Source organism: Ovis canadensis, chromosome 3 (genome assembly GCF_042477335.2).
Source record: "Ovis canadensis isolate MfBH-ARS-UI-01 breed Bighorn chromosome 3, ARS-UI_OviCan_v2, whole genome shotgun sequence".
Classification (NCBI taxonomy): domain Eukaryota; kingdom Metazoa; phylum Chordata; class Mammalia; order Artiodactyla; family Bovidae; genus Ovis; species Ovis canadensis.
The window spans coordinates 9,295,254-9,323,219 of record NC_091247.1 but is presented as its reverse complement, the minus strand read 5'-3'; the positions used below and the strand labels follow the sequence as shown (position 1 = coordinate 9,323,219).

Below are 27,966 nucleotides of genomic sequence, written 5' to 3'. Positions count from 1 at the left end.
AGACGCACCCCCGGAAGCACTGGCAGTTTTGCGGGGGGGACCGGTAAGCGTTTCCGGAGGCGGGAGGCGCAGGCTGAGGCGGTCGCGGCAGCTACGGCTTGAGCGGGCCCGGCGCCGGCTGCGGCGGAAAGTATCCCACCGGCGGGCTATGTGAGCGCCGAGCCCTTGGCAGGTATGGCAGAGTCAGGACCACGCGTAGCAAGGGGGCAGGAATGGAAACCGGAGAGGTTTGAGGGGTTCTCTCCAGGTTCCGGCGCGCTCACCGCTGACACCGTCAGGCCCATTACGCCGACCGGGATGCCGAAGCCGCACGCGGGACCGTTGGAGTCCCGGCGCTCCGGGTCCCACTTCTGCGGTCTCTGGCCAGCCCGGAGCTCGTGCAGCGACACCGAGGCCCCCGAGGCAGAGTCTCGTCCAAGGTCACCCTCCGGTGACGGACCTCGGCGGGCCAGAGCGCTTAGAGATCCCGCCACCCCCTCTTCCCCCGTCAGACCGCCCCTCCGGCCTTTCAGGGGCGCGGAGTGGGCGCGGCTTGGCGACCTCTCGTTTGAGTCAAAGCCAGGAGAAAGACTGCGCTTGGGACTTCGCTGATCCTGGTCTCTTTACCTCTGCGTTTCACCTCTCTTGCTGTCTGTCACCTGTCATCGCCTGCCCTTTATGCCTGTTAACTCGGCCTCTGTCAGCTTTGTGTTTCTCTCGAGCCCAACTCCGAATATCTGGGTCCTGTCTTCATTTCTGTTTCCACCTTCTGTGTCCCTTGACCCTGTGTTTCCCTCTTAGTCTTTACTCTGGTTGACGGCCTGCCTGTCGGTCCAGCTCTTTACTCATTCTGTGTTTCTCTGCCAGTCGTGTGTCTTTCTCTCTTGTTTCTGCCTCTCCTCAGAGGGTTTCTCTGGGCGGGGCGGCCTGCCCGGACCTCTCAGCCATGGCAGGTGACTCATGACCCTGTGAAGCTTCCTACACTGGTGACATGATCAGAGGCTAGACTGCAGTCTGACCTCAGCTCTGACAGGTGTCGCCGAAACGGTCAGGGTATAGGAGCTTCTGGAGGACAGAGAGAAGGCCATCAGCAAGCTAAATTAGCTTGATGAATCCTTACTTTTTCTTACCCATGGTTTTTCAGAGCTGCCGACTCTTACTTCCCTTTGCTCCATTCACGTGCCTTCCAGGGTTCTAAGGAGCCTGCTCTCTGAGTTACCACTGCCTAACCAAGCCTGTGTACAGGCTGAGGAAGGGTCTGTCAGAGATCCTCTGCCCGTTGGGGCTCGTGGGGCAGTAGCAGGATTTCTGGGAGAGCTGTGTGCTTAGTTTGAAGATCATGTCACTATGTACAGTTAAATTGTGAGAAACCTAGTCGCTTGGGGTTCATTCTTTGCTCTACAAAAGTATTCAGTGAAGAAGTAAGCTGGACCCAAAAGAGCAAATATTGAATGAGTCCGCTTAAATGAGGTATCTGGAATAGGCAAAATCATGGAGACAGAAAGTGGAGTATAGTTTTGCCAGGGGCTGAGGGTGTTGGCAAAATCTTGGCTCTCTGTGCACCAGTGCCCAACAGAAATACAGAGTCATGGAAGAGAAGGAAAGAGTGGCTTTACTGCTTTGCCAGGCAAACGGCTAGCGCCTCAAGAGCTGTGCCCCACTCCCAGGTGAATAGAGAGAGGTTATATAGTCAGACTGGGATGTGTGATTTTTCCAGTAGTCACGTATGGATGTGAGAGTTGGACTGTGAAGAAGGCTGAGCACCGAAGAATTGATGCTTTTGAGCTGTGGTGTTGGAGAAGACTCTTGAGAGTCCCTTGGACTGCAAGGAGATCCAACCAGTCCATTCTGAAGATCAACCCTGAGATTTCTTTGGAAGGAATGGTGCTAAAGCTGAAACTGCAGTACTTTGGCCACCTCATGCGAAGAGTTGACTTTGATGCTGGGAGGGATTGGGGGCAGGAGGAGAAGGGGACGACAGAGGATGAGATGGCTGGATGGCATCACTGACTCGATGGACGTGAGTCTGAGTGAACTCCAGGAGTTGGTGATGGACAGGGAGGCCTGGCATGCTGCGATTCATGGGGTCGCAAAGAGTCGGACATGACTGAGCGACTGAACTGAACTGGGATGTGTGATAGGATTAAGGCAGTAACAGTCTTGCATTCTTATGCAAAGTTTCAAAAGGGCGGGGTTGCTGACAAGATTAGGGTGTGTGCAGGGTCTTAGGTGGGCTTCCCAGGGGGCACAGTGGTAAAAAATCCACCTGCCAATGCAGGAGACTCAAGAGACTTGGGTTCAGTCCCTGGGTTGGGAAGATTCCCTTGGGGTATAAATAGCAACCCTCTCGAGTATTCTTGCCTGGAAAATCCAATGGACACAGGAGCCTAGTGGGATCTATTCTGCAGGGTCACTGAGCACAAACACACAAGCAGGGTCTTGGGTTCATTCTCCTAATCTTGATGAGCCTCTCTGGTCCCTTTAATCTTACCTCAGGTGATTTCTTGGCTGCTCCTCCCTTAATTAGCAACTGTTCTGCCCTTTGGAACTAAGAACGTTGTGGAGGCTGGAGTCTTGCCTATGAGAAATGGAGGACAAAAAGACCTCAGTGTCCTGGAGCCCCACAGGGCCCTGCTCAACATCAAGGGGGAGGAGAGGATGGAATATTATTTAATGGATACAGGGTTTTAGTTTGGGATGATGAAAAAATTCTGCAGACAGATAATGGTGATGGTTGCACAACTGCATGAATGTGCTTAATGCCACTAATTGTAAACTTTAAATGGTCACAGTGGTAAATTTTATGTTAAGTATATTTTACCACAGTACCAAAAAAGTTGTTGAATGCAGATTCCTGAAACTAACAAGCTCTTTGAAAATGTGATTTTTAAAATTCCATTCTGTAGCTTTTAGAAACATTTAATTGAACTGACGTTTCTTAATGCCTGCTCTCCACAGCCGAGGTCCTTAGAAAAGGAGTTTGGTTAAAAGAATTTAGTTAAAAATTTCTACTTTTAGCACCCTGACTCTCCCTCTGTATTCACTGGACTCAGTGCAGGAATCTGCTGCATAAGCAGGAAACTAGAGGATGGTTTTACTTTTCACTTGAAGAAAAATAGTCCTTTTATTATAATAATGAGAAATTATGTGTTATTATGTGTTTTCTGGTGGGAGAGGCCTTTGTTTTATGTTTTCTTATCTGGGTTGTCAGTTTCTAAGCTAGCTTATCAAGCTTTCTTATAAGGTGTAGTCGCCGAATTACTGCCATATTGAATCCCTTGATATCATCGGTTATTTTATGTACCGCCAAAGGAAGAGAAAGCTCTGGCAATTAAGCTACTGCTGTGTGCATGCTAAGTCACTTCAGTAGTGTCTCACTGACTCCATGGACTGTAACCTGCCAGGCTCCTCAGTCCTTGGGATTTCCCAGGCAAGAATACTGGAGTGGGTAGCCTTTTCCTCCTCCAGGGGATCTTCCTCACCCAGGGATCAAACCTCCGATTCCTGAGTCTCCTGCGTTGGCGGGCAGATTCTTTACCAACTGCACCACCTGGGAAGCCCAATTAAGCTATTACATGTGCTTTTTTACATGTTTAAACTTACTTAGATATTTTAAAGTTATATTCTAGTACATTTGTAAAAAGAAGAAAAGTGAAACAAACTGATTAAAATGTTCATTAACCACCTTACTATTCCTTCTCTTCTGAATACTTTTCAGTTCAGAGTTACACCTGTGCTTTTCCACAGTCTGTCCTGTGTGTCGTCAGAAACATTGGTGAGGCTCTCAGGAAAGCTCTAGTACTGTTTAAGGCAGAGACAACTGTTAGAACTTCCACCTGGCCATCACATCTTGATTTCAGAAATTTGAAAATGTGCTGCTTATAATCAGTTGACTGTAGCTCTATATTATTTTCAGGAACTTTTCCATTTTACCTTATTCATGTTTGCAGTTAAAATACAAAGAGATTTTTGTCTCATTTGTAACATATTGAGGGGAAAAAAAACTTTTGTTGTGTATGTTGTAGAACATACAAAACAGCAAGTGCTATTTCTTCTGCTTTCTTGGTTCAGCTTCTTATCCTGAATTCTAGTGAATATGAGAGTGCAGTTAAAAAACATTTCCTTGGCTTTATTGTAATGTTAATGGCAGGGTGAGATGGTGGATGGCATCATCAACTCAATGGACAGGAGTTTGAGCAAACTCCAGGAGATGGTGAAGGACCGGGAATCCTGGCGTGCTGCAGTCCAAGGGTTCAAAAAGAGACACAACTGAGCTGAACGACTGAACAACAACGATAGCAGGGTGACTGATAAGTGGAGAGTTCGTGGTTAGAACAATAACTTCTCTTTTGAATGAATGGCAAAGAATTTTCCACACTGGATCATTTGCCCTGGAGTTTTAAGTAAAACATTCAGCTGTGGCAGGAATCAAACTTCATAAAGCAGGTAGCTTGTTCTTTAAAAATCCTGGAATAGGTTTTACCAAGTGCTCTGGCTGAGTGTGCTCAGTCGCTCAGTTGTGTCTGACTCTGTGACCCTTTGGACTGGAGCCTGCCAGGTTCCTCTGTCTGTGGGATTTTTCAGGCAAGAATACTGGAGTGGGTTGCCATTTCCTTCTCCGGGGGATTTTCCTGACCGGAGGACTGAACCTGGGTCTCCTGCATTGCAGGCAGATTCTTTACCTACTGAGCCATCGGGTTGCAGAGGGGTGGGGATGGGGGGGCGGATGAGGAATGTGTTCCAGTTAGAAAATATAGGTATATTTGATTGATAATGGTCTAGAGGCCAAAAAATACTTTTGTACAGGGTAGTTTAATTCTGCAAAATTACATAGATATTGACTAGTGAGAATTCCAGAAAAACATCTACTTCTGCTCTATTGACAATGCCAAATCTTTTGACTGTGTGGATCACAGCAAACTGGAAAATTCTTCAAGAGATGGGAATACCAAATCACCTGAGCTGCCTCCTGAGAAATCTGTATGCAGGTTAAGAAGCAACAGTTAGACGTGGACGTGGAACAATAGACTGGTTCCAAATTGGGAAAGGAGTATGTCAAGGCTGTATATTGTCATCCTGCTTATTTAACTTATACGCAGAGTACATCATACGAAATGCTGGGCTGGAGGAAGCACGAGCTGAAATCAAGATTGCCGGAAGAAATATCAGTAACCTCAGATGTACAGGTGACACCACTCTTATGGCAGAAAGTGAAGAAGAACTAAAGAGCCTCTTGATGAAAGTAAAAGAGGAGAGTGAAAAAGTTGACTTAAAGCTCGACATTCAGAAAACTAAGATCATGGCATCTGGTCCCATTACTTCGTGGGAAATAGATGGGGAAACAGTAGAAACAGCGACAGACTTTATTTTGAGGGGGCTCTAAAATCACTGCAGATGGTGATTGCAGCCATGAAATTAAAAGACACTTGCTCCTTGCTCCATGACCAACCTAGACAGCTTATTAAAAAGTAGAGATATGACTTTGCCAACAAAAGTCTGTCTTGTCAAAGCTATGGTTTTTCCAGTAGTCATGTATGGATGTGAGATTTGGACTATAAAGCTGAGTGCTGAAGAATTGATGCTCTTGAACTGTGGTGTTGGAGAAGATTCTTGAGAGTCCATTGGACTGCAAGGAGCTCAAACCAGTCTATCCTAAAGGAAATCAGTCCTGAATATTCATCAGATGCTGAAGCTGAAACTCCAATACTTTGGCCTCTTTATGTCCAAAGCTGACTCATTTGAAAAGACCCTGATGCCGGGAAAGGTTGAAGGTGGGAGGAGAAGGAGATGAAAGAGGGTGAGATGGTTGGATATCATCACCAAGTCAATGGACATGGGTTTGGGTAGACTTCGGGAGTTGGTGATGGAGAGGGAGGCCTGGTGTGCTGCAGTCCATGGGGTTGCAAAGAGTCGGACACAACCGAGTAATTGAACTGAACCATGGTGATAGAGGATGTTAACATTTAAAGAAAGCCTAGTGACAGTTATGCAGGAACTCAACACTTTTTGTAACTTTTCTATAAATCTAAACTTATTCCAAAATTAAAACTTTATTTAAAAAATACAAAGGTAGTAGCTCAGAAGGTAGAAAAGCTGATATAACAGAAAATATCAGTCATGATTACTTTTCTTTGGCATTCACCCACAGATACAATATTTATTAGCAAGACACTGGTACGCAGTGAGTGGCACCAGCATCTCTCACATTTTTAATGTGATTTTTCTTTTCAGAAAGCGCTGTGATTTTAGTTTGAAACAAAACTAAGAAATGGGTTCCTCTTTGTCATTTATTCATGCTGTCTTTTGATGGTCATGGCATAAAGAACTTTATCCCAGGAATACAACTTTTCTTTAGGTAAGCTATAAACTTGCTAAAAATACAATTTTTTAAATTATTTACTAAAGTGGTTTCTTTTTCAGTAATTTTTTACTGAAAACTTTTTTACTGAAATAATAATGTAGTTGTATTTACATTAGACCAGAAGGTTCTCTTACTTCTGAGTAGATATTGCACATTTTAAGGCCAATCATTGCCATTCTTTGTATTGTTAGAGAATTTAACTTCCAAGAAACTTTTCTAAGTGACACTTTTTTTTCCACTTAGAAAAATATTAGATTTGGAATTACATTTCTGTTTGAATCCTAACATACCACTTCTGAGATATGTGACCTTGGACAGATCTTTTAACCTTTCTGAGCTTCAGTTTAGCTCATGAGTGTGATGGTATAAAGGCTGTTGCCAGCCCTGAGTTTATATAGTCTGCTTAGTGAACTGTAAAGCATTTGGCTAAAGTATTTGAGTAGGCATGGGGTATTGGTATTTTTGTACATTTGTGCCAGACTAGAGATTCACTAAAGTAACATTTACAGTGTTTAAATGTGCTCTCTACAGTAAGCATGCAAATTACCGTGCACTCTGACTAAGAAATCTCTGGAGGGCTTCAAGAAAAGTCACTGGTGGGTCACCTCCCCTATTATACTGTTGTCATGTGTGTTTTTAGAATATGGAATTGGTATTTAAACAGTATATAAAGCTTGACATACAAGTCCTCAGCTAAATAATAAATGTAGGCTACAATTAAACTCATCAGAGTTGGAAAGGGTCTTGGAGGTCATCTAGTTCATATTTACCCTTTGTCCTCTGCTCTTAAAAAGCCAGATTAGAACTTCCCTAGTGGTCTAGTGGTTAAGACTCTGAGCCTCCACTGCAGAGCCTCAGGTTTGATCCCTGGTCAAACCTCGCATGCCATGGGGTATGGTCAAAAAAAATTTTTTTTAAAGCCAGATTATCTTAGGGAATGATGGAGGGAGTTAGCTAGGATTGGCGTGTTTGTTTTAGAACTGTTGGATTTTAAAAAAAAATCTATACAAGGTGACACAAAATTGCTAGTACTTCATTAAGTCTGAAGATGGCGAATAATTTGCTCTGATTGCATTGCACATTGTAGACTGTTTCGGTTATTTGTGAAAATATTCATCTTTACCTTCCATACTGCCTCATCTCTCAGACTATTGGGTCTGAGCTGGTGTTTTGAATTTAAGTTCCAGCTTCATCACTTACTGGTTATATGACCTTAGGTACATAGTTTAGCCTCTCTTGTCTCTCTTTTATTCTTTATAATAGGAGTAAAAAATATCTTATCAAGTGATTTTTTATGAGGATTAATTTATGAGAATACATAAAGTGCTTTACATAGAATCTGTTACAATACATTCATTAAATAAATGGTCCATGCGATTACCTCTCCTACTGCTTATGACATTTTCCTGCTTACCCAGTGGGATTGGTAACTAGTTTACCTTGCATGCATGCTAAGTCACTTCAGTCGTGTCAGACTCTTTTCCACCCTATGAACTGTAGCCCACCAGGCCCCTCTGTCCATGGGATTCTCCAGGCAAGAATACTGGAGTGGGTTGCCATGCCCTCCTCCAGGGGATCTTCCCAACAAAGGAACTGAACCCATATCTCTATGTCTCCTGCACTGGCAGGTGGGTTCTTTACCACTAGCACCACCTGGGAAGCCCAACTAGTTTATCTTGCATTACTCTGTTTTTAAAAACTGCTCTATCGTGACATAATTCATATGCAATTAAGAGGTTTTTTTAGTATATTCAATGAGTCAAATACCCATCAAAGATTGAGGGCAGTAGGAGAAGAGGGCAACAAAGGATGAGAGGGTTGGATGGCATCACCGACTCAATGGACATGAGTTTGAGCAAACTCAGGGAGATAGTGAAGGACAGGAAAGCCTGGCTTGCTGTAGTCCATGGGGTCTCAAAGAGTCAGTTACAACTTAGTGACTGAACACCACCACAATTTAATTTTAGAATTTTTGTCTTCCCTTTTAAACAAACCAATTAGCAGTCACTCCTCATTTCCTTGCCCTGTGGTTTCTTGCAACTGCTGACTTACTTTTTGCCTCTGAAATTCGCTATTCTGGACATTTCATGTCAGTGGGATCATACAAGATTTAGCCTTTTGTGTCTGACTTCTTTCACTTGGCAAGATGTTTCAAGGTTTGGACTTCTGGTATATATCAATACTTCATTTTTATTGCCAAAAGGATGTTATGATACATGTAGTATGTAATAAAATGGAATAATATTCCTATATAGATGTACCATGTTCTATTCAGTCATCAGTTGAGGACATTTGGGTCATTTCCCATTTTTGGCCATTATGAATAATGCTGTTAGAGATATTCGTTGTGTTTTCTGTGGGCATCATGTTTTCATCTTGGGTAGATAAAGAGTAAAGTTGTTGAGTTATATGATAACCCTGTTGAGGTTATCATATAACTTTTTGAGGAGCTACAGAACTGTTTTCTAAAGTGGATGCGCCATTTTACATTCCCACTAGCAGTATTGTTGTTCAGCAGTCCAGTCGTGTCTGACTCTTGGCGACCCCATGGCCTGCAGCACATCAGTCCTCCCTGTCCCTCACCATCTCCCAGAGTTTGCTCAAGTTCGTGTTCATTGCATTGGTAATGCCGTCCAGCCATCTCATCCTCTGACACCCTCTTTTACTTCTGCCCTCAATCTTTCCCAGCATTAGGGACTTTTCCAATGAGTCATCTGTTTGCATCAGATGACCAAAATACTGTAGCTTCAGCTTCAGCATCAGTCCTTCTGGTGAATATTCAGGGTTGATCTCCCTTAAGATTGACTCGTTTGATCTTGCTTTTCAAGGGACTTTCAGGAGTTTTCTCCAGCACCACAGTTCAAAGGCATCAATTCTTTGGTGTTCTGCCTTTACGGCCCAGCTCTTACAACCATACGTGACCACTGGGAAGACCATGGCCTTGACTATACAGACCTTTGTCAACAGAGTAATGTCTCTGCTTTTCAATACACTGTCTAGGTTTGTCATCGCCTTCCTGCCAAGAAGCAATCATCTTCTGATTTCATGGCTGCAGCACTGTCTGCAGTGATCTTGGAGCCCAAGAAGAGGAACTCTGTCACTACTTTCGCTTTTTCCCTTTCTATTTGCCATGCAGTAATGGGGCTGAATGCCATGGCCTTAGTTTTTTTTAATGTTTAGTCTTAATTTGCCTGTTTCACTCTCCTCCTTCACCCCCATCAAGAGGCTCTTCAGTTCCTCTTTGCTTTCTGCCATTAGAGTGGTGCCATCCACATATCTGAGGTTGTTGATGTTTCTCCCGCCTGTCTTGATTCTGGCTTGTAACTCGTCCAGCCGGGCATTTCTCATGATGGACTCAGCATATAGGTTAAACAAACAGGGTGACAACAGACAGCTGTACTGCAGTGTATAAGGCTCCTGATCCTTCCACATCCTCTCTAACACTCGTTAGTGTCTGTCTTATCACAGCCACCCAAGTGGGTGAGAAGTGATAGCTCATTATAGTTTCAATTTGCATTTCCCTAATGAATAATGATACTGGACATCTTTTGTGTGTCCTACTTGGAGAAATGTCTGTTCAAATCCTTGACCCATTTTTCAGTGGGTAGTCTTTTTATTATTGAATTTTAAGAGTTTTTTATGTATTCTGGAGTAGGAAGTGGCAACCCACTCCAGTATTCTTGCCTGGAAATTTTTGTGGACAGAGAAGCCTGGTGGGCTACAGTCCAGGGGGTTGCCAAGAGTCAGATACCATACCACTACCACCACCGTATGTATTCTGTATACAAGTTACTTATAAGTTACCTGATTTGAGTATATTTTCTCCCGTGTTGTAAATATGTTTTCACTTTCTTGATAGTATTATGTGTACTTTGACCTACTCTTGTTATCTTCCTGCCTACAGATTCAGTAGGTCCCATTGATTCTGTTTTCCATATTCATTGTTACTTTCATTGCCTCAAACCTAGACCATATTCACTGAAATCTTAGAATTGGCCTTTGCTTTAGGCTTCTCCTGCTTTAAGTCCATCCATAAATTATCCTTTGTAAACATTTTTCACAGCATGTCACACAGAAGTTTTCAGTGCTGCCCCCAGTGCCCCGTTTAAAGCTCAGACTCAGCCTTCAGCAGGGTAGTGCCAGTCATTCTTTTCAGATCTACCTCTCACTACCCCATCACTTGTAGACGGAGGCACAGGCAGTGATGCCCATGCTGCCAGAGGTGGTCTGGAATGGAAGAAAGCTTTTAAAAGGGTCTTCTGGTGGTAATTTTACCAGAAAATAAGTTCTTGCCCTCAGTGTGGTGGTACCAATAACTCAGTTTCTTCAGTGTGTCACACTCATAATACACTCAGCCTGCAAGAAATTAAAGCAAAATGCTGTGTAGTTTATAATTTTTCTTTTCTGTGTTAATAAGTGAGAGTTAGGTTTTTTCTTTGTCCATTTTTGATACTGTGGTTTTATAAAAATAGCAAGTTTTCTTATATCTTTGTTCCCTTTCCCCTTTCTTCCTTCTCTGAAACAGTTTATATAACATAGGAATTAGTTTTGAAGAATTTTCCCATAAAATATCCTGGGCCTGGGAGCTTTGGGCAGTCATTTGAATGTGCTTTGTCATTTCTCCACAGTTACTTTTTTTTTTTTTTAATCAGTGTGACATTAAAATTTATTAGGGGAAAATTGTCTTCTGTTTTAAAAAGTTTCTGTTGTGTGATTGCATTTTGTTTCATTTCTTATTCCTAATTTTCTGAATTTGGCATGGCTAGTTTTACATTATTTGTTGTTATTGCTCAGTCGCTAAGCTTTTCTTCTGCATTGTTAATTCTGTTGTTATTCCCAGCCAGTGTTTGTCTTTTTTAATTTATAGTTCAGTTTTGGAGTTCCTGTGTGTTTGTTAGTTTTCCTGTGTACCTACCATGCTTAATTTTTGTGGACATATGAAATGTAGAATTTTCTACCAGTTGTAGAAGTCTGTCATTTCTGGGTCTGTTTCTGTTGATCAGTTTTTTTTCTCTCTCTCCTTATTATGAATTATATTTTCCTTCTTTGCATGCCAGGTGATTTTTTTTATTTTAATAGGATGCCATACACAAATTTTACCTTAGTGGGTTCTGGATTTTTTGTGTTGTATAAATATCCTTAAGCTTTGTTCTGGAACACATTTAAGTTACTAGGAAATATTTTGATCCTTTTGAGGCTTGTTTTTAAACTTTATTTAATGGAACCAGAATTGCATTTTGTCTAAAGCTAATTTGTTCCCACTGTTGAGGTAAGATTCTCCTAAATACTCAAGGTTTTACACTTGGAAGTTTTCTTCCCTTAGATACTTTGATTATTCCTTCTGCTCCATTCATTTTGTTCTTTCTTTCAAGGACTCTTAACTAGCCATACGTTGGAACTATATTCTCTGTTCTCCTGTCCTGTTATCTTCTACCTTGCCGTTATCCTGTTTTTATCCTCCTCCTGCATAAACATTCCTCAGAGTGCTTCCACGTTATTGATTCCATTTTCTACTCCTTACCGCCTGTTTAAATTTCTGCTCTCTTTTAGTTTCCTTATATCTTGTTCTTTTTGCATCATTCTACTGTTTTATCTTCCTTAAATTTCCATTCACAGAAATCATGTTTTCATGCTTGTGGAAAACATCAGTTTAAAAAGGCTATCTAAACTGTACTCTTTGTTACATTTTACTATTTTCTTCTTTTTGGTTATTGTAGAATCTATTTACAGAATAAAACAGTGTTGGGAAACATTTTGTTCAGGTCTGAAAGTTTCCCCCCTTTTGGATAGATCATTTTGGGGTTCTTTATACCTGAATGCTGTTATAATCCACTGTTAGCTCTTTTGCTGGAGGATGGGCTGATGATCTTGACATCAGTGTAATAACTTGAGTAAAAAAAAAAAAAACTGGGGCTGGAGGCTAGGTTGAGACGTTGTTAGGCAAACTTGAGCTCCATGCAATTTGTTCTGTGTTGGTGAAATTGTTTTACCAGGGGCCAACTTGTGTTTCTTTGGTCTAGCTGACAAAGGATGGGCTATGTCTTTGCTTCCTTCCTGGGGCTACTAATGAGCCCCACCTTTTCATATCAAGTCTTTAAAAATTTTCTGCTGAGGCAGTGTGCAACCTTTGGTACCCAGTGCAGCCATCTCTGAGTGTTGCCAGAATGCACGACCTTTCCTGTGGTCTGCCCTCTGTAACTGTGGCCTTTCCTGATGAACAGGTGCCTGCTGGTCGTCTGTCAGGATTACTGCTGCCACAATTGCCTAGTGTAGCAGGGGGAGTTGCCAGGGCAGGGTCTCCTTTTAGCCTGGCCCCATCTCCACTAGATCCTTAATTAAAATCTGTTGCATAAAGACAACTCTGATCCCTGTTTTTCAGGCTAATCTTTTTGTTTCTTATATTTTTTAGTTTGGATGTAGTAGATGGAAAGAATTACATGCTGCTCGCAAGTCTTCCTTTTAGCCTGGTGACCACCAAAATTTATAGTGACCATGTATAACTTTAGAATACACCACAGTTCCCTCCTCTGAATTCCTTTGATTTGTAATCCTCTTATGGTGCTTATATCAGGCTTTGCATTGAATAACAGGATTATATGCATGGGGTTTTGTGTGTGCTTTTTTTTAATCCCCCTACCAGATGATAAACTCTGGATAGTGACATTCCTTCATTGTCTTAGAAATCCCCCTGGTACTTTGCACATAGTGTTTTATGTTGTGGGGCTTTTTAAAATGTTCTTTTGTGGTGAGTTAATTACTTCTGTGAAACTCTTAACAATTGAAATGGCAACTACTATTATATAGACCTCAATTGCCTGTGAGTTTGTAAATATTATTTCCTTCTGTGCTGTGGTGTCCAACTCTTTGCGACCTCATGGACTGTAGCGTTCCAGGCTCCTCTCCATGAAATTGTCTAGCAAGAATCCTGGAGCAGGTTGCTGTTTTGTACTCCAAGGGATCTTCCTTACCTGGGGATCAAACCCATGTCTTTGGCGTATCCTTCATTAGTAGGTGGGTTCTTTACCACTGCATTACCTGGAAAGCCCAATATTGCTTACATAACAGGGAAGCCTGTAGGAGAGATTTAGACTTTGCATGTTACAAGGAAAGAGAATATGTAGAAGTGCCAGAATCATTCAAATTTAAGGGTAGAGGTCAAATACTTATTAAATTACAAAGATTATCACCATCTTGACAGAGTTAAAAATAGAGTTACATGACCTTTTTCCAACTGTTTTTTAGTATGTGGTAAAAAATACATGTCATTCAGTTTGCTACTGTAACCATTTTCAGGTTACTTATATTCCAGTATTGTGCATGACATGACTTATATTCCAGTATTGTACAGTCAGCACCACTTTCTAGTTCCAAAATATTTTCATCACCCCAAATAGAAACTCTGTCCATTAAGCAATAACTCCCCATTCCTTATTCACCCAAACCCATGACAACCTCCAGTCTACTTTCTCTATATTTGTCTCTTCTAGATATTTCACAAAAGTAGAATTATACAACATCTGTACTTTGTTTCTGGCTTACCTTAACGTTCAGCATGTTTCAGTGCAGTGTTTCCAGTATTCTCCCATGTTGTAGCGCATATCCACTGCATTCCTTTCTGTTTGTGTTCTCTGTGTGTCTTCTCAATGTAATCGGCTTATAATGTTGTTGAAGGCCTCTCTTTCCTTACAGAGCTTTGTCCTGCTTTTCTAGATGTGTGGAGTCTCCACCTGTTAGTGTGCATCTGCATGCTTCTCTCTTCAGTTCTGCTCGTTTCTGCTTCATATGTATTTCTTTTGTTAGGTGCGTATATGTTTTTGTCATACACTCTTGAAAGAGTGAAACTTTCGTCAATGTATAATATCCATCTTTGTTCTTGTAACCTTTTTGACTTAAAATCTATTTTGTCTGATAATAATATAGTCACTCCAGCTCTCTTGGTTCCTCTTTGCATGAATCACCTTTTCCATTATTTTACTTTGAACATCTTTGTGCCTTTGTAACTGAAGTGAGTCTCTTATAAACAATGTATAGACCGTGTTTTTTAACCCATTCTCCAAGTCTCTTGCCTTTTAACTGGAGAGCTTAATCTACTTAATTTGAAAAAATCACTAATAAAGAAGGATTTATTTCTACTGTTTATTTCTAGCTATTTTCTGTGTATCTTATGTGTTTTTTGTTCCCCTTATTGCCTTCTAGGTTTTTGGTAAACATTTCTTGCATCTTCTCAACCTTTGCCTCCTCTTTTTCCGAGATCCTAAATCATATTCACTGTCATTATTCTGCATTCTTTTTCTGGAAGGTTGCCTATCTCCACTTCTTTTACTTGTTTTTCTGGGATTTTATCTTGTCCCTTCATCTGGGACATAACTTTCTGCTTTTTCATACTGATTAACTTTCTGTAAAGTGGTTTTATTTTAGTTGTGGGGTTGTGGTTCTTGCTTCTTCTGTCTGCCCTCTGATGGAACAGGCTAAGAGGTTTGTGTAAGCTTCCTGATTGGAGGAACTGGTGGTGGGAAAAACTGGGTCTCCCTCCAGTGGGCAGGGCCTTGCTCAGTAAAGCTTTAATCCAGTTATCTGCTGATGGGTGGGGTTGCGCGCCCTCCCTGGTAGTTTTTGGGCCTAAGGCGACCCAGCTCTCTGGGCTCTGGGCTCTAAGGTCAGGGTAATGGCAACCTCCAAAAGAGTTTACGCCAAAGAAGACCTTCCCAGACAGCTGCTGCCAGTCCCCCATCCCTGTGGTGAGCCCCTGCTGACCCACACCTCCACTGGAGACCTCCAACACTAGCAGATCGTTTTAGATCAGTTTCCTGTGGAGTCACTGCTCCTTTCCTCTGAGGCTTGGTGTACGCAAGGTTTTGTTTGGGCCCTCAAGACGGGAGTCTGTGTTTCTCCCAGTCCCATGGAAGTCTTGTAATCAAATCCTGCTGGCCTTCAAGGTCAGATTCCCTGGGGATTCCCAGTCCCTTTGTCGAGTCCCCAGGCTGGGAAGCCTGACAGTGGGGTTTAGAACCTTCATGACAGTGGGAGAACTCCCTTGGTATTATTGTTCTCCAGTTTGTGGATCACCCACCCAGCAGGTATGGAGTTAGATTTTATTGTGATTGTGCCCCTCCTATGGTTTCGCAGCGGCTTCTTCTTTCTCTTTGGACGTGGAGTAAATCTTTTTGGTAGGTTCCAGCGTCCTCCTGTCAGTGGTTGTTCAACAGCTAGTTGGGATTTTGGTGCTCTCGCACGAGGAGTTGAGTGCATGTCCTTCTACTCCACCATCTTGAACCCCCTTCAGTTCAGTTCACTTCAGTCGCTCAGTCGTGTCCCACTCTTTGCGACCCCACGAATCGCAGAACGCCAGGCCCCCCTGTTCATCACCATCTTCCGGAGTTCACTCGGACTCACATCCATCGAGTCGGTGATGCCATCCAGCCACCTCATCCTGGGTCGTCCCCTTCTCCTCCTGCCCCCAATCTCTCCCATCATCAGAGTCTTTTCCAGTGAGTCAACTCTTTCTCATGAGGTGTCCTAAGTACTGGAGCTTCAGCTTTAGCATCATTCCTTCCAAAGAAATCCCAGGGCTGATCTCCTTCAGAATGGACTGGTTGGATCTCCTTGCAGTCCAAGGGACTCTCAAGAGTCTTCTCCAACACCACACTTCAAAAGCATCAATTCTTCGGTGCTCAGCCTTCTTCACAGTCCAACTCTCACATCCTTACATGACCACTGGAAAACCATAGCCTTGACTAGACGGACCTTAGTCGGCAAAGTAATGTCTCTGCTTTTGAATATACTATCTAGGTTGGTCATAACTTTCCTTCCAAAGAGTAAGCGTCTTTTAATTTCATGGCTGCAGTCACCATCTGCAGTGATTTTGGAGCCGAAAAAATAAAGTCTGACACTGTTTCTACTATTTCCCCATCTATTTCCCATGAAGTGATGGGACCAGATGCCATGATCTTCGTTTTCTGAATGTTGAGCTTTAAGCCAACTTTTTCACTTTCCTCTTTCACTTTCATCAAGAGGCTTTTTAGCTCCTCTTCACTTTCTGCCATAAGGCTGGCATCATCTGCATATCTGAGGTTATTGATATTTCTCCAGGCAAGCTTGATTCCAGCTTGTGATTCTTCCAGCCCAGAGTTTCTCATGATGTACTCTGCATAGAAGTTAAATAAGCAGGGTGACAGTATACAGCCTTGACATACTCCTTTTCCTATTTGGAACCAGTCTGTTGTTCCATGTCCAGTTCTAACTGCTGCTTCCTGACCTGCATACAGATTTCTCAAGAGGCAGGTTAGGTGGTCTGGTATTCCTATCTCCTTCAGAATTTTCCACAGTTTATTGTGATCCACACAGTCGAAGGTTTCGGCCTAGTCAATAAAGCAGAAATAGATATTTTTCTGGAACTCTCTTGCTGTTTCCATGATCCAGAGGATGTTGGCAATTTGATCTCTGGTTCCTCTGCCTTTTCTAAAACCAGCTTGAACATCAGGGAGTTCACGGTTCTCATATTGTTGAAGTCCCCCTTACTGCCTTTTAATTGAGATTTTTGTTTTATATATTGTTTTCATTCCCTTCTTTTCTTTTTATGTATATTTTTAGTTATTAGTAGTTATCTTGAGGTTTACAGTTAACATCTTAAAACTTACAACAAGCTATTATCAGTAAGTAGTATATTAAAAAGCAGAGATATTACTTTGCCGACAAAGGTCTGTCTAGTTAAAGCTATGGCTTTTCCAGTAGTCATGTATGGATGTGACAGTTGGACCATAAAGAAAGCTGAGCGCTGAAGAATTGATTCTTTTGAACTGTGGTATTGGAGAAGACTCGTAAGAGTCCCTTGGACTGCAAGGGACTTGGACTGCAAACCGGTCAATCCTAAAGGAAATCTGTCCTGAATATTCATTGGAAGAACTGATGCTGAAGTGCCAGTACTTGGGCCACCTGATGTGAAGAACTGACTCATTGGAAAAGACCTTGATGCTGTAAAAGATTGAAGACAGGAGAAGGGGATGACAGAGAATAAGTTGGTTGGATGGCATCACCAACTCCATGGACATGAGTTTGAGCAAACTCCGGGAGTTGGTGATGGACAGGGAGGCTTGGCATGCTGCAGTCCATGCGTTTGCAAAGAGTCGGACATGACTGAGCAGCTGAACTGACTGACTGATCGGTAATATGTGAAAACTCAACTCCTATACATCTTCATCCCTCCCTCTTCATATTGTAATTGTCACTGATTACATCTTAATACAGCAGTCCCCAACCTTTTTGGCACCAGGGACCTTTTTCATGGAAGATGGTTTTTCCACGGAGCAGTGCTGGAGGGGATGGTTTCAGGATGATTCAAGTGCATTACATTTATTGTACACTTTATTTCTAATCCAGTGCCACCTCTGATCTGCCTGGAGGTTAGGGACCCCTGTCTTAATACATTGTGTGCCCAATAATGTAGACTTATTGTTTTATTCATTTGCCTTTTAAATCATTCAGGAAAACAGAGAAGTTGTAAACCAAAAGTATAATAATATCGGCTCTTATATATACCTGTGCTGTTACTTTTACTGGTAGCCTATTCATTCGTATGCTTTGAATTACTATCAAGTGTTCTTTTATCTCAGCCTGAAGGACACCTTTATCATTTATAGAGGAAACCTACTAGTAGCAAACACCCTTCGCTTTTGTTTATCTGGGAATGTCTTAATTTCTCTCTTTTTTTAAAAATATTTACTTATTTGGCTGTGTCGGGTCTTAGGTGTGGTGTGCAAACTCTTATTTGCAGTATGTGAACTCTTAGTTGTAGCCTATAAAATCTAGTTTCCTGACCAAGGATCAAACTCTGTGTTGATCCTGTGTTGAGAGTGCGGTTTTAGCCGTTGGGTTCCTTCATTCTTGAATGGATAGTTTTGCAGATATCAAATACCTGGTTGACAGATCTTTCTTATAGCACTTTAAATATGTCATGTGCTGCCTTCTGAACAGTATGGTTTTTGATTAGCAGTTAGCTGTTAGTCTTACTGAAAGTGAAAATGTTAGTCACTCAGTTGTGTGTCTAACTCTGTGACCCCATAGGGTGTAGCCTGCCAGGCTCCTCTGCCCATTCAGTTCTCCAAGGCAAGAACACTGGAGTGGGTTGCCATTCCCTTCTCAGGGGATCTTCCTGACCCCAGGGTTGGAACCCGGGTCTCCTGCATTGCAGGCAGACTCTTTACTGTCTGAGCTACCAGGGAAGTCCAGGTCTTCCTGAGGATCCCTTTGAGGTGATGAGTGGCTTCTTTCTTGCTGCTTTCACGATTCTCCATTGTCACTTACTTTCCACTGAGAAATGGAATATTTCCCGCCATATCAGTAAACAAGGACGTCATAGTCAATAGCAGTTTCAGCCACCAGGATGGTGAACTGGTGAGCAGTGAGGGAACTCAGGATGTGAAAATGCAGGATACTGGCCCCAGATAGATGGCACGCATATCAGAGGAATGATTTCAGTGAGCCCAGACTCTTTCTTCTTCCCATACATAGAAAAATGGGAAATTCCTTAGCCTGACATATTTGGTTTTCTTTAATGATCAATACACTTTTGACTTTCCCAAATACCTGTCGTTTGTTGGAAACCTCCTATATATCCTAGCTCCCTCTCTTGCCTCCTCAGAGCAGTTTCTCAGCGCTGTCTGAAACACTGTCTCCAGGGCTGCAGTCCTCATTTTGCCCCAAATAAAACTTAACTTGCAGCTCTCACATTGTGCACAAAGTTTTTTTTCCAACACCACTATTTGATTTAAAATGTATCTTATGTGGCTGTCTTTATCTACTTGGAGTTTGTTAAACTTCTTGGATGTGTACCGTTTATGTCTTATCAAATTCAGGAAATTATATCATTTCTATTTTTTCTGCTTCTGAGACTGATTTGCATGTTGGTATATTTCGTTTTCCATAGTACCGCAGATTGTGTTTCTTTTTCTTTGTTCCTAATACTCCTCAGACTGGATATTTCAATTGCTTTACATTTGAGTTTATGAAGTTTTTTCCTTTTGCCTGCTTAAATCTGCCTTTGAACTCCTCTTATGAATTTTTAACTTGTATCTGTTTCCTTGGTCTACCATAATAAAATACCACAGGCCAGGTGGCTTAAGCAATGAGAAGTTATTTTTTTCACAGTGTCAGAGGCATGAAGTCTGAGAGCAAAATGCTGGCAGATTTGGTTTCTCCTGAGGCCCTTCTCTTTGGCCTGCAAGTGCCCCCTTTTCGTCGTGTGTTCACATTGCACTCATGCCTGATGTCTCTGTTCAAATTTCATTTCTTTAAGAACACTAGTCATCTTGGATTAGGTCCCACCCAAACAGCCTCCTTTTAACTTTACCTTTTTAAAGGCCCTAAATCCAAATATAGTCACATTCTGGAGTACTGAGGGCTAGGGCTTTAACATAGGGAAATTGGAAGGATGCAATTCAGCCCATAATGCAGCTGTTAAAATTTCCCGCTCCAGAATTTCTATTTGATTACTTTTTATAATTTCGATCTCTTTATTGACATTGTTCTGATTTTCTTGAACTCTTTGTCCATAGTTTTCTTTAACAGTTTGAGCAAGTCCACAGCAGTTGACTTTAACAGATCCAACTAGCACTTAACAATGTCTGGTATTCCTCAAGGATAGTTTCTAATTTTTTTTCCCCTGTGAATGTACCTTATTTTCCTTTTTCTTTGTGTATTTTGTGTATTTCTGTGTAGTTTTTGGTTCAGAACTGGATATTTTTAGTATTCAAATGGGATAGCTCTTAAAATCAGATTCTTCCCTTCCTAGGGGATTTTTTTTTTGTTTGTGTCTTGTTGATGGCTGCTGTTGTCTATATGGCCATTTTTTCCAAACTGTTTTGCAAAGTCTGTATTCCTTGTTGCATGTAGTCCCTGAAGTTTCTGTTGCTTTAGCTCTGTGGTAGGCTGCGTCCTGACAGAGATTTCCTTAAGTGTTTGGGTCCAGGAAATAGTGGGAGAGGTGTGTGTATTTTAAAATCTTATGATGGACGTTACTGGGGAAACCACGCAGCCCAAGACAAAGCTGCATGGATCAACCAGACTGGCCAAGATGCAAAAGCCCCAGTCTTGGGAGAGCACTGTTCCTCCACCCTGGCTTTAGCTAGGTACTCTTGGAAACTGGGCCACTGTTGCAGATTGTAGCAGGAGGAAATGGCAACTCGCTCCAGTATTCTTGCCTGGAAAATTCCATGGACAGAGGGGCCTGGTGGGCTATATACACGGGACCACAAAGTTGGACACGGCTGAAGCGACGAAGCATGGACTCTCGCTCTCTTAACAAGGTTTAACAGCCTCTTCTTTGATCAGGCATTACTGTGGTTGCTGTTGAGTGTCTGATCGGATTCCAGAGTTCTGAAATGGTTGATTTTGATCATCTTAACAGTTTACTGATTGTTTTGGTAGAGGGACTGACAGCTAGAGCTTCCTACTCCATTTTCTCTAACATCACTTGCAGCGTCTTTTTTGTAGAACTGTTTTTAAGTCTTATCTCAGTCACATAAAATTTCACAGCAAATATTTTAAATCTTGAGGAAAAGATGAGTTATTCAGTAAGTAGTGTAGGAAAAACAGGCGTACCATTTTGGAGGGAAAAGGAAAAACTGGATCCTAACCTTCTCCTTATGCCAAAATAAATTCTTTATGTATTAAAGACTTAAATGCCTTTAAAAGAAAAATGGTGCCAGGAATAAAGTCTAAATAATTCTTTTTACTTTATAACCTTGCAGTCAGGAATGCCTTTGTGTGTCTAACACAAAACCCTGGAGCTATAAAAGCAAAGATTGGATAATTTGCACAAATTTCAAAAAGTTAATGTACTGAATTTACAAAAATTACAAATCAATGAGATGAATTGCTTAACTTATTTGAACACAGAGTATGACTGATAATATATAGGAAAAACAAATGACCAGTAAATGTAAGTAGAATATCGGTCTCGTTCATAATTAATTGAATGTTGATCAGAACAGTGAATCATGGATTATTCACTTGAGAAATTTGCAAACTTTTTTTGTGTTGTTTGATCAAGTTGAGGAATAGATACTGTCATTTACAGTTGGTAAGAATGTGACTTGGTGCACCCTTTCTGGAAATTAGTTTTATTGACCCAGGAATTCTACTGGTAGAGATTACCCTATAGATATTTACGAAGATAAACCAAGACAGTCATAATTTCAAAAACCCAAACAATTGAAATTCCATGAGAAGAGAGCTGACTAAATTATCATTAAGTTCATATAGGAGAAAACTATATAGCCATTAAATAGAATGAAAGTGTTAGTCGCTTAGCTATGTCCCACTCTCTGTGACCCCACAGACTGTAGCCAGCCAGGCTCCTCTGTCCATGGAATTCTCCAGGCAAGAATATTGGAGTGGGTAGTCATTCCCTTCTCCAAGGGATCTTCCCAGCTCAGGGATTGAACTGGGTCTCCTGCATTACAGGCAGATTATTTACTGTCTGAGCCATCAGGGAAACCCAGATACAATGAATTTCCTCTTATGCTGTTTTGGCGTCTTAGTCCATTCAGCCTACTATGACAAAGTGCCATAGACTGGGTGACTTACAAACAACAGAAATTTGTTTCTCCGAGTTCTGGAGGCTGAAGACCAGGGTCAAGGTGCCAGCAGGTTTGGCTTCTGGTGAGGGCCTACTCACTAATTCGTAGACAGCTGCCTTTTCACTGTCTCTTCATGTAGCTGAAAGGGACAAGGGAATACTCTGTTGTCTCTTCATAAGGGCACTAATCCCATTCAGGAGGGCTCTGCCCTTGTGGCCTAATCATCCCCCAAAGCAAACAAAATCACACTGGGGGAGGGCTTCAACATGCATTTGGGGGACATAATCAGTTTATAGGATGTCAGATATTCTGCCAGATACATTGAGTGACAGAACTAGGACAGAGTAGAATGTAGGTAATGAGCCCATTTGGGTTGGAGTTTTTAAAGAATATAGATCACTTATTCTGATGCATGCGGAGAGAAGTTTCTAGAAATATATACAGGAGTTTGTAAATCGTGGTTTCTTTTGTGGGGGAGGAGAACTAGGAATAAATGGTGGAGAGATTTTTTTTTTTAACAGCTTTTTGTGTTTTATGCCCTCCCGATTTTTTTCCAAATAGCTAAAACCAAAATTCTGTGGTGATGAGAGTTTACATACCTGTAGTCTGTATGCATTTATGTAGTTAACTTTTCCTTTTGAAATTATAAATAGCTAAATAGTTTATTTTCTGGTCTTTCTGTTGTTGTTTTTAATCATTATTAAATGTTCTGTGTGTGCTCAGTTGCTCAGTCATGGCTCTTCACGACCCCACAGATGGCAGCACACCAGGGTCCTCTGTCCGTGGGACTTCCCAGGCAAAATTAGTGGAGTGGATTGCCGTTTCCCTTTCCAGGGGGTCTTCCCGACCCAGGGATCAAACACATGTCTCCTGCATTGGCAGGCGGATTTTTTTACCGCTGTGCCACCTGGAAAGCCACTGTGAAATGTTCTGAGAGCTCTAAATAATAAATTAATACTTAATTCTAGAAACACTGCCTTACCTCTTAAAATTAGTAATGACTAATCTGGTATTTTCACGTCTCCTTAGCAGATGCAGTGATGTGATAGGAAAAATAGCATAGGCTTTGGAGTAGTAGAAACCTAGATTTCAAATCCCTACATAATAAAAACTAGCTTTAATTTTAGCCTTAGGAAATTTACTTGAAATAGTGAACTTAAGATAACAGCCCTCTACATTTGTAAATTAGGTGAGAAGGTGTATAGTTCCTCAGCTCAGTTCAGTCGCTCAGTCGTGTCCAACTCTTTGCAACCCCATGGACTGCAGAATGCCAGGCCTCCCTGTCCATCACCAACTCCCGGACATGCTCAAACTCATGTCCATCGAGTCGGTGCTGCCATCCAACCATCTCATCTTCTGTCGTCCCCTTTTCCTCTCGCCTTCAATCTTTCACAGCCTCAGGGCCTTTTCCAATGAGTCAGTTCTTCTCATCAGGTAGCCAAAGTATTGGAGTTCCAGCTGTATAGTCCTTGGTATATAGTAATTACTCAAAAAACTTTGGTAGTTTCTTCTCTTGGTATCTCTCCCTGTCTCTGGAAGGTAACTTTCAACCTTTGTTGGGTTATCTGCTTCTTTTTTCTGGTACTTAGAAAATCTGCCATGTAGCAGTGTTTAGATATGGTATCAGACCCAAGTGACAAATAGCACCAATAAATCTGTTGAGAGACTTCCCTGGTGGTCCAGTGGCTAAGACTCCAGGCTCCCAGTGAGGAGGGCCTGAATTTGATCCCCGGTGAGGGAACTAGATCCCACATGCTGCAGCTGAGAGTGTGCAGCCTGCATCTGGATAGCCTGCCTACTGCAACTGAGACCTGGTGCAGCTAAATAAATACAAATTAAACCAATAAATCTGTTGGGTTTTCTGGTTTGTTTTAATGTTCTCTGGAATTGCAGAGCCTGAGCAGCATCTCTAGCAGAGTTCATCTCATTGATCACTCTTGTGAATTGTCTGTAATGTTAGACTCACCCCACAAAGTATATTTACGATAATGTGACAAGCAATCCCTTCTTCTTTGTTATAACTGTTTTCAGATTGAGTTCACTCAGTGACAGGGACAGTGTTTACTGTACTCTTTGTTCTATAGCTTTTAAAACAATTTGGAGATTACCAGAGAGAAAGAGTACCTTGCCTTGCCATTTTGTTCTGTTTCACATTATCAGAAGCTCTTAAAGGGCTAGAATTCTGACAGCAGCTAGAGCAACCCATGTTGTTTGGGAGCTCAGTGAGTTAGTCCCTGTGGTGCTAAGGAACCAAAGGCCTGACTGAACTGATCACAGCTCTTCGGCCCCTTGTCCCCTCCCTGGATTCTAGCACAGTGGTCTTCTTTCAGTTCCTTGCAGTTACTGAGTCCATTTCTGCCTAAGGGACTTTACCTCTGCTTTAAGAGTCTGCCTGCAGTGTGGGAGACCTGGGTTTTGATCCCTGGGTCGGGAAGATCCCTTGGAGAAGGAAATGGCAACCCACTCCAGTATTCTTGCCTGGGAAGTCCCATGGACAGAGGAGCCTGGTGGGCCACAGTCCATGGGATTGTAGAGTCGGAGATGACTAAGCAACTAGCTCCCCTTCTTTCCACAGTTCTTCCTCGTGTGGATTGAATTTGAGGCCTCTTAAAAATTCTGTCAGGAAAAGGTATTGTATTTGTTCTGACTAGAAATATTTATTTTGTTTTACTTGGGATTTATATAGTTTACAAATATCTCTGGATTCTGTTTTCTCACAGACACAGGCATTGTCAAGAGTTAATACCATAAATAAGGGTGGGAGGTTCTTGCTTTTGGCGCACTCAACACCTGCAAGCCTTGCTCTGGGGGATGAAGGGCCCCCCCCGCTGTCCCCACAGGCCAGGGGTTTTTTTGAAACTATGCAACCTTGGTTTTCTTAGTGATCTGTAAATTTCTCTTTGGGCTGGAATTAGTACTAATTTTTCTTTCTCTTTTAGCACCAAACAAGATTTGTGATGAAATGGAGCCTGGAACAAACTCTTTTCGAGTAGAATTTCCTGATTTTTCCAGCACCATTCTGCAGAAACTGAACCAGCAGCGCCAGCAGGGACAGTTATGTGATGTGTCCATTGTTGTCCAAGGCCACATTTTCCGAGCACACAAAGCTGTTCTTGCTGCCAGTTCCCCCTACTTTTGTGACCAGGTACTCCTGAAAAACAGCAGGAGGATTGTTTTGCCTGATGTGATGAATCCCAGAGTGTTTGAGAACATTCTCCTGTCAAGTTATACGGGGCGTCTAGTAATGCCTGCTCCAGAAATTGTCAGTTACTTAACAGCAGCGAGCTTCCTCCAGATGTGGCATGTGGTCGACAAATGCACTGAGGTTTTAGAAGGAAACCCTACAGTCCTTTGTCAGAAGCTAAATCATGGCAGTGACCATCAGTCTCCAAGCAGCAGCAATTACAATGGCCTGGTAGAGAGCTTTGAGCTGGGCTCCGGGAGCCACACTGATTTCCCCAAAGCCCAGGAACTGAGGGATGGAGAGAACGAAGAGGAGAGCACCAAAGACGAGCTGTCATCTCAGCTCACTGAGCACGAATACCTTCCCAGTAACTCGTCCACAGAGCATGACCGGCTGAGCACGGAGATGGCAAGCCAGGACGGGGAGGAGGGGGCCAGCGACAGCGCCGAATTCCACTACACCCGGCCCATGTACAGCAAGCCCAGCATAATGGCTCACAAACGCTGGATCCACGTGAAGCCCGAGCGCTTTGAGCAGGCATGCGAGGGCATGGATGTGCACGCACCCTATGATGAGCACCAGGTCACAGAGTCCGTCAACACAGTGCAGACGGAGTACTCAGTCCAGCCCTCGGGGGTAGAGGAAGACTTTCACATCGGGGAAAAGAAAGTGGAGACAGAGTTTGACGAACAGGCTGATGAAAGCAATTATGATGAGCAGGTGGATTTCTATGGCTCCTCCATGGAAGAGTTTTCTGGAGAGCGGTCAGATGGGAATCTTATTTGGCACAAACAGGAGGCTGCTCTAGCATCGGGCTACAGTGAGAATATTGAGATGGTAACAGGGATTAAAGAGGAAGCTTCCCACCTAGGATTCTCAGCCACTGACAAGCTGTATCTTTGTCAGTGCGGCAAGAGTTTCACTCACAAGAGTCAGAGAGATCGACACATGAGCATGCACCTCGGGCTCCGGCCTTATGGCTGTGGGGTCTGTGGTAAGAAATTCAAAATGAAGCATCATCTCGTGGGTCACATGAAAATTCACACAGGCATAAAGCCATATGAGTGTAATATCTGTGCAAAGAGATTCATGTGGAGGGACAGTTTCCACAGGCATGTGACTTCTTGTACCAAGTCCTACGAAGCTGCAAAGGCTGAGCAGAATATGACTGAGGCTTGTACCAAGTCCTACGAAGCTGCAAAGGCTGAGCAGAATATGACTGAGGCTTGTACCAAGTCCTACGAAGCTGCAAAAGCTGAGCAGAATATGACTGAGGCTTGTACCAAGTCCTACGAAGCTGCAAAGGCTGAGCAGAATACAACTTGAGTGGCAGGCACAAAAATAAACTGTGGTAATTATGCAAATCTGGGCACAGATGATGCGTGCTACTTGCTATTATGAGAGAAGCTTAAAAAAAAGGAAGATATTTCTGCAAGACCAGTTCTAAGTAGGCCAATTAAAAAATCTAATTCTTCAAATGTGTCTGTTCCCGGCCTGGAGTGGCTAAAGGGGATAAGTGCGCCCACCTCACACCTGGTAAGGTGAACCTTCAGGCTTCTTGGGAATGAAGCTGGTGAACTAGAGGGTAGAGACACCTGCACTTGGAATTGGACTCCAACCCCCCAGTTCCGTTTCAGGTGGCAGCGGTGTTTGATCAGTCATTATTACAAGGTCATATTGGAATTTTATTTTGCTCTTACTATAGATACTTAGGTAATGTGGGTTTATTTTGGTAGCTGCTTCACTGAATGAAATGCTACTTATGTAATAGCTACAAATAATGTGATTCCTAGGATACTAAGTTGATTAACAGAGCTCTCTTATCTGGTTTTGTTCTTTCTAAAGAGTATTCTAACCAAAACTATGGAGATTATTAAGAGGGTGACATTCTAAGTAAGAAAAAAAAGTAACTCATGGTACCAGCTCCAATTTCTGTAAGATGCCACCATCACAACGTGTTTCAGACTCTTGATAAGTCAGAGTTTTATATTTTAGTACTAACATTTAGTTTGAACAGTTGTTTCTAATTGTAATTCTCTAGGGTGCCAGAGATAGGTATTTCTAACTGGTTTGCTGTCCCAAATCCTGTTTGTTTAATTGTAGCATCCACACGGTGGGATCTGCTCTGGCTAGTAGACTTCTAGCCTGCTTTGACTCCAACCACGGTACCATTGGCTGCTCCAGCCCATTCACTCTGTCTTAGATTATGGTGCTTCCTGAAGTGGTCAGTCAATGACCAGTTACTGGGAAGGAGCTGGAAGCCACAGCTGAGAGTTACCTGTGAACTTCAGGAGCCTATAGAGTGCTACGGCGACACTCCAGCTGTCAGAACGAGAGCCACCAAGTAGCAGAATTTTGAGTGTCAGGTTACACTTAGGGGGACGAGGGGAACCAATTGCTCAAGAAAAGGGGAGTTTTGAAAATACACTGGTAGAGATACTCACAGAGGGGTACGTTGAGCTGGTCCTCCCAGCTCTTTAGGAGTGCTGGAATGTGTTTTAAAAGAGGGAAAGAAAGATTCCTAATTTTAGGAAGTTGTCTGCAAATTCCTGCTCTCATTTAATAGATAAAGCTGCATACATTTACAAGTCCGTATAGCTATAGTGAAGTATAGTGAAGTCGCTCAGTTGTGTCTGACTCTTTGCAATCCCATGGACTGTAGTCTACCACGCTTCTCTGTCCATGGGATTTTCCAGGCAAGAGTACTGGAGTGGGTTGCCATTTCCTTCTCCAGGAGATCTTCCTGACCCAGGGATCGAACCCAGGTCTCCTGCATTGCAGGCAGACGCTTTACCCTCTGAGCCACAAGAAGCTCTCAGAAGCTCTGTATAGCTATACCTACCAAAAAAAAAAAAAAAAAACAACCC

At 42.4% G+C, this 27,966-nt stretch overlaps 1 protein-coding gene across 4 annotated transcripts; it reads left to right on the top strand.

Moving 5' to 3' along the window:
- Positions 1-27,966, top strand: ZBTB43 (zinc finger and BTB domain containing 43). Of its 4 annotated transcripts, XM_069582382.1 has the most exons (5): positions 56-172; positions 6,211-6,334; positions 6,872-6,936; positions 24,491-24,544; positions 24,855-27,966. In XM_069582382.1, exon 5 carries the CDS (start codon positions 24,878-24,880, stop codon positions 26,423-26,425), a length of 1,548 nt encoding a protein of 515 aa, XP_069438483.1. In that variant the 5' UTR covers positions 56-172; positions 6,211-6,334; positions 6,872-6,936; positions 24,491-24,544; positions 24,855-24,877; the 3' UTR covers positions 26,426-27,966. The 4 variants fall into 4 exon arrangements, with proteins under 4 accessions (XP_069438480.1, XP_069438481.1, XP_069438482.1 ...); XM_069582381.1 differs by lacking the exon at positions 6,872-6,936 and having other exon boundaries at positions 50-172; XM_069582380.1 differs by lacking the exons at positions 6,872-6,936; positions 24,491-24,544 and having other exon boundaries at positions 7-172.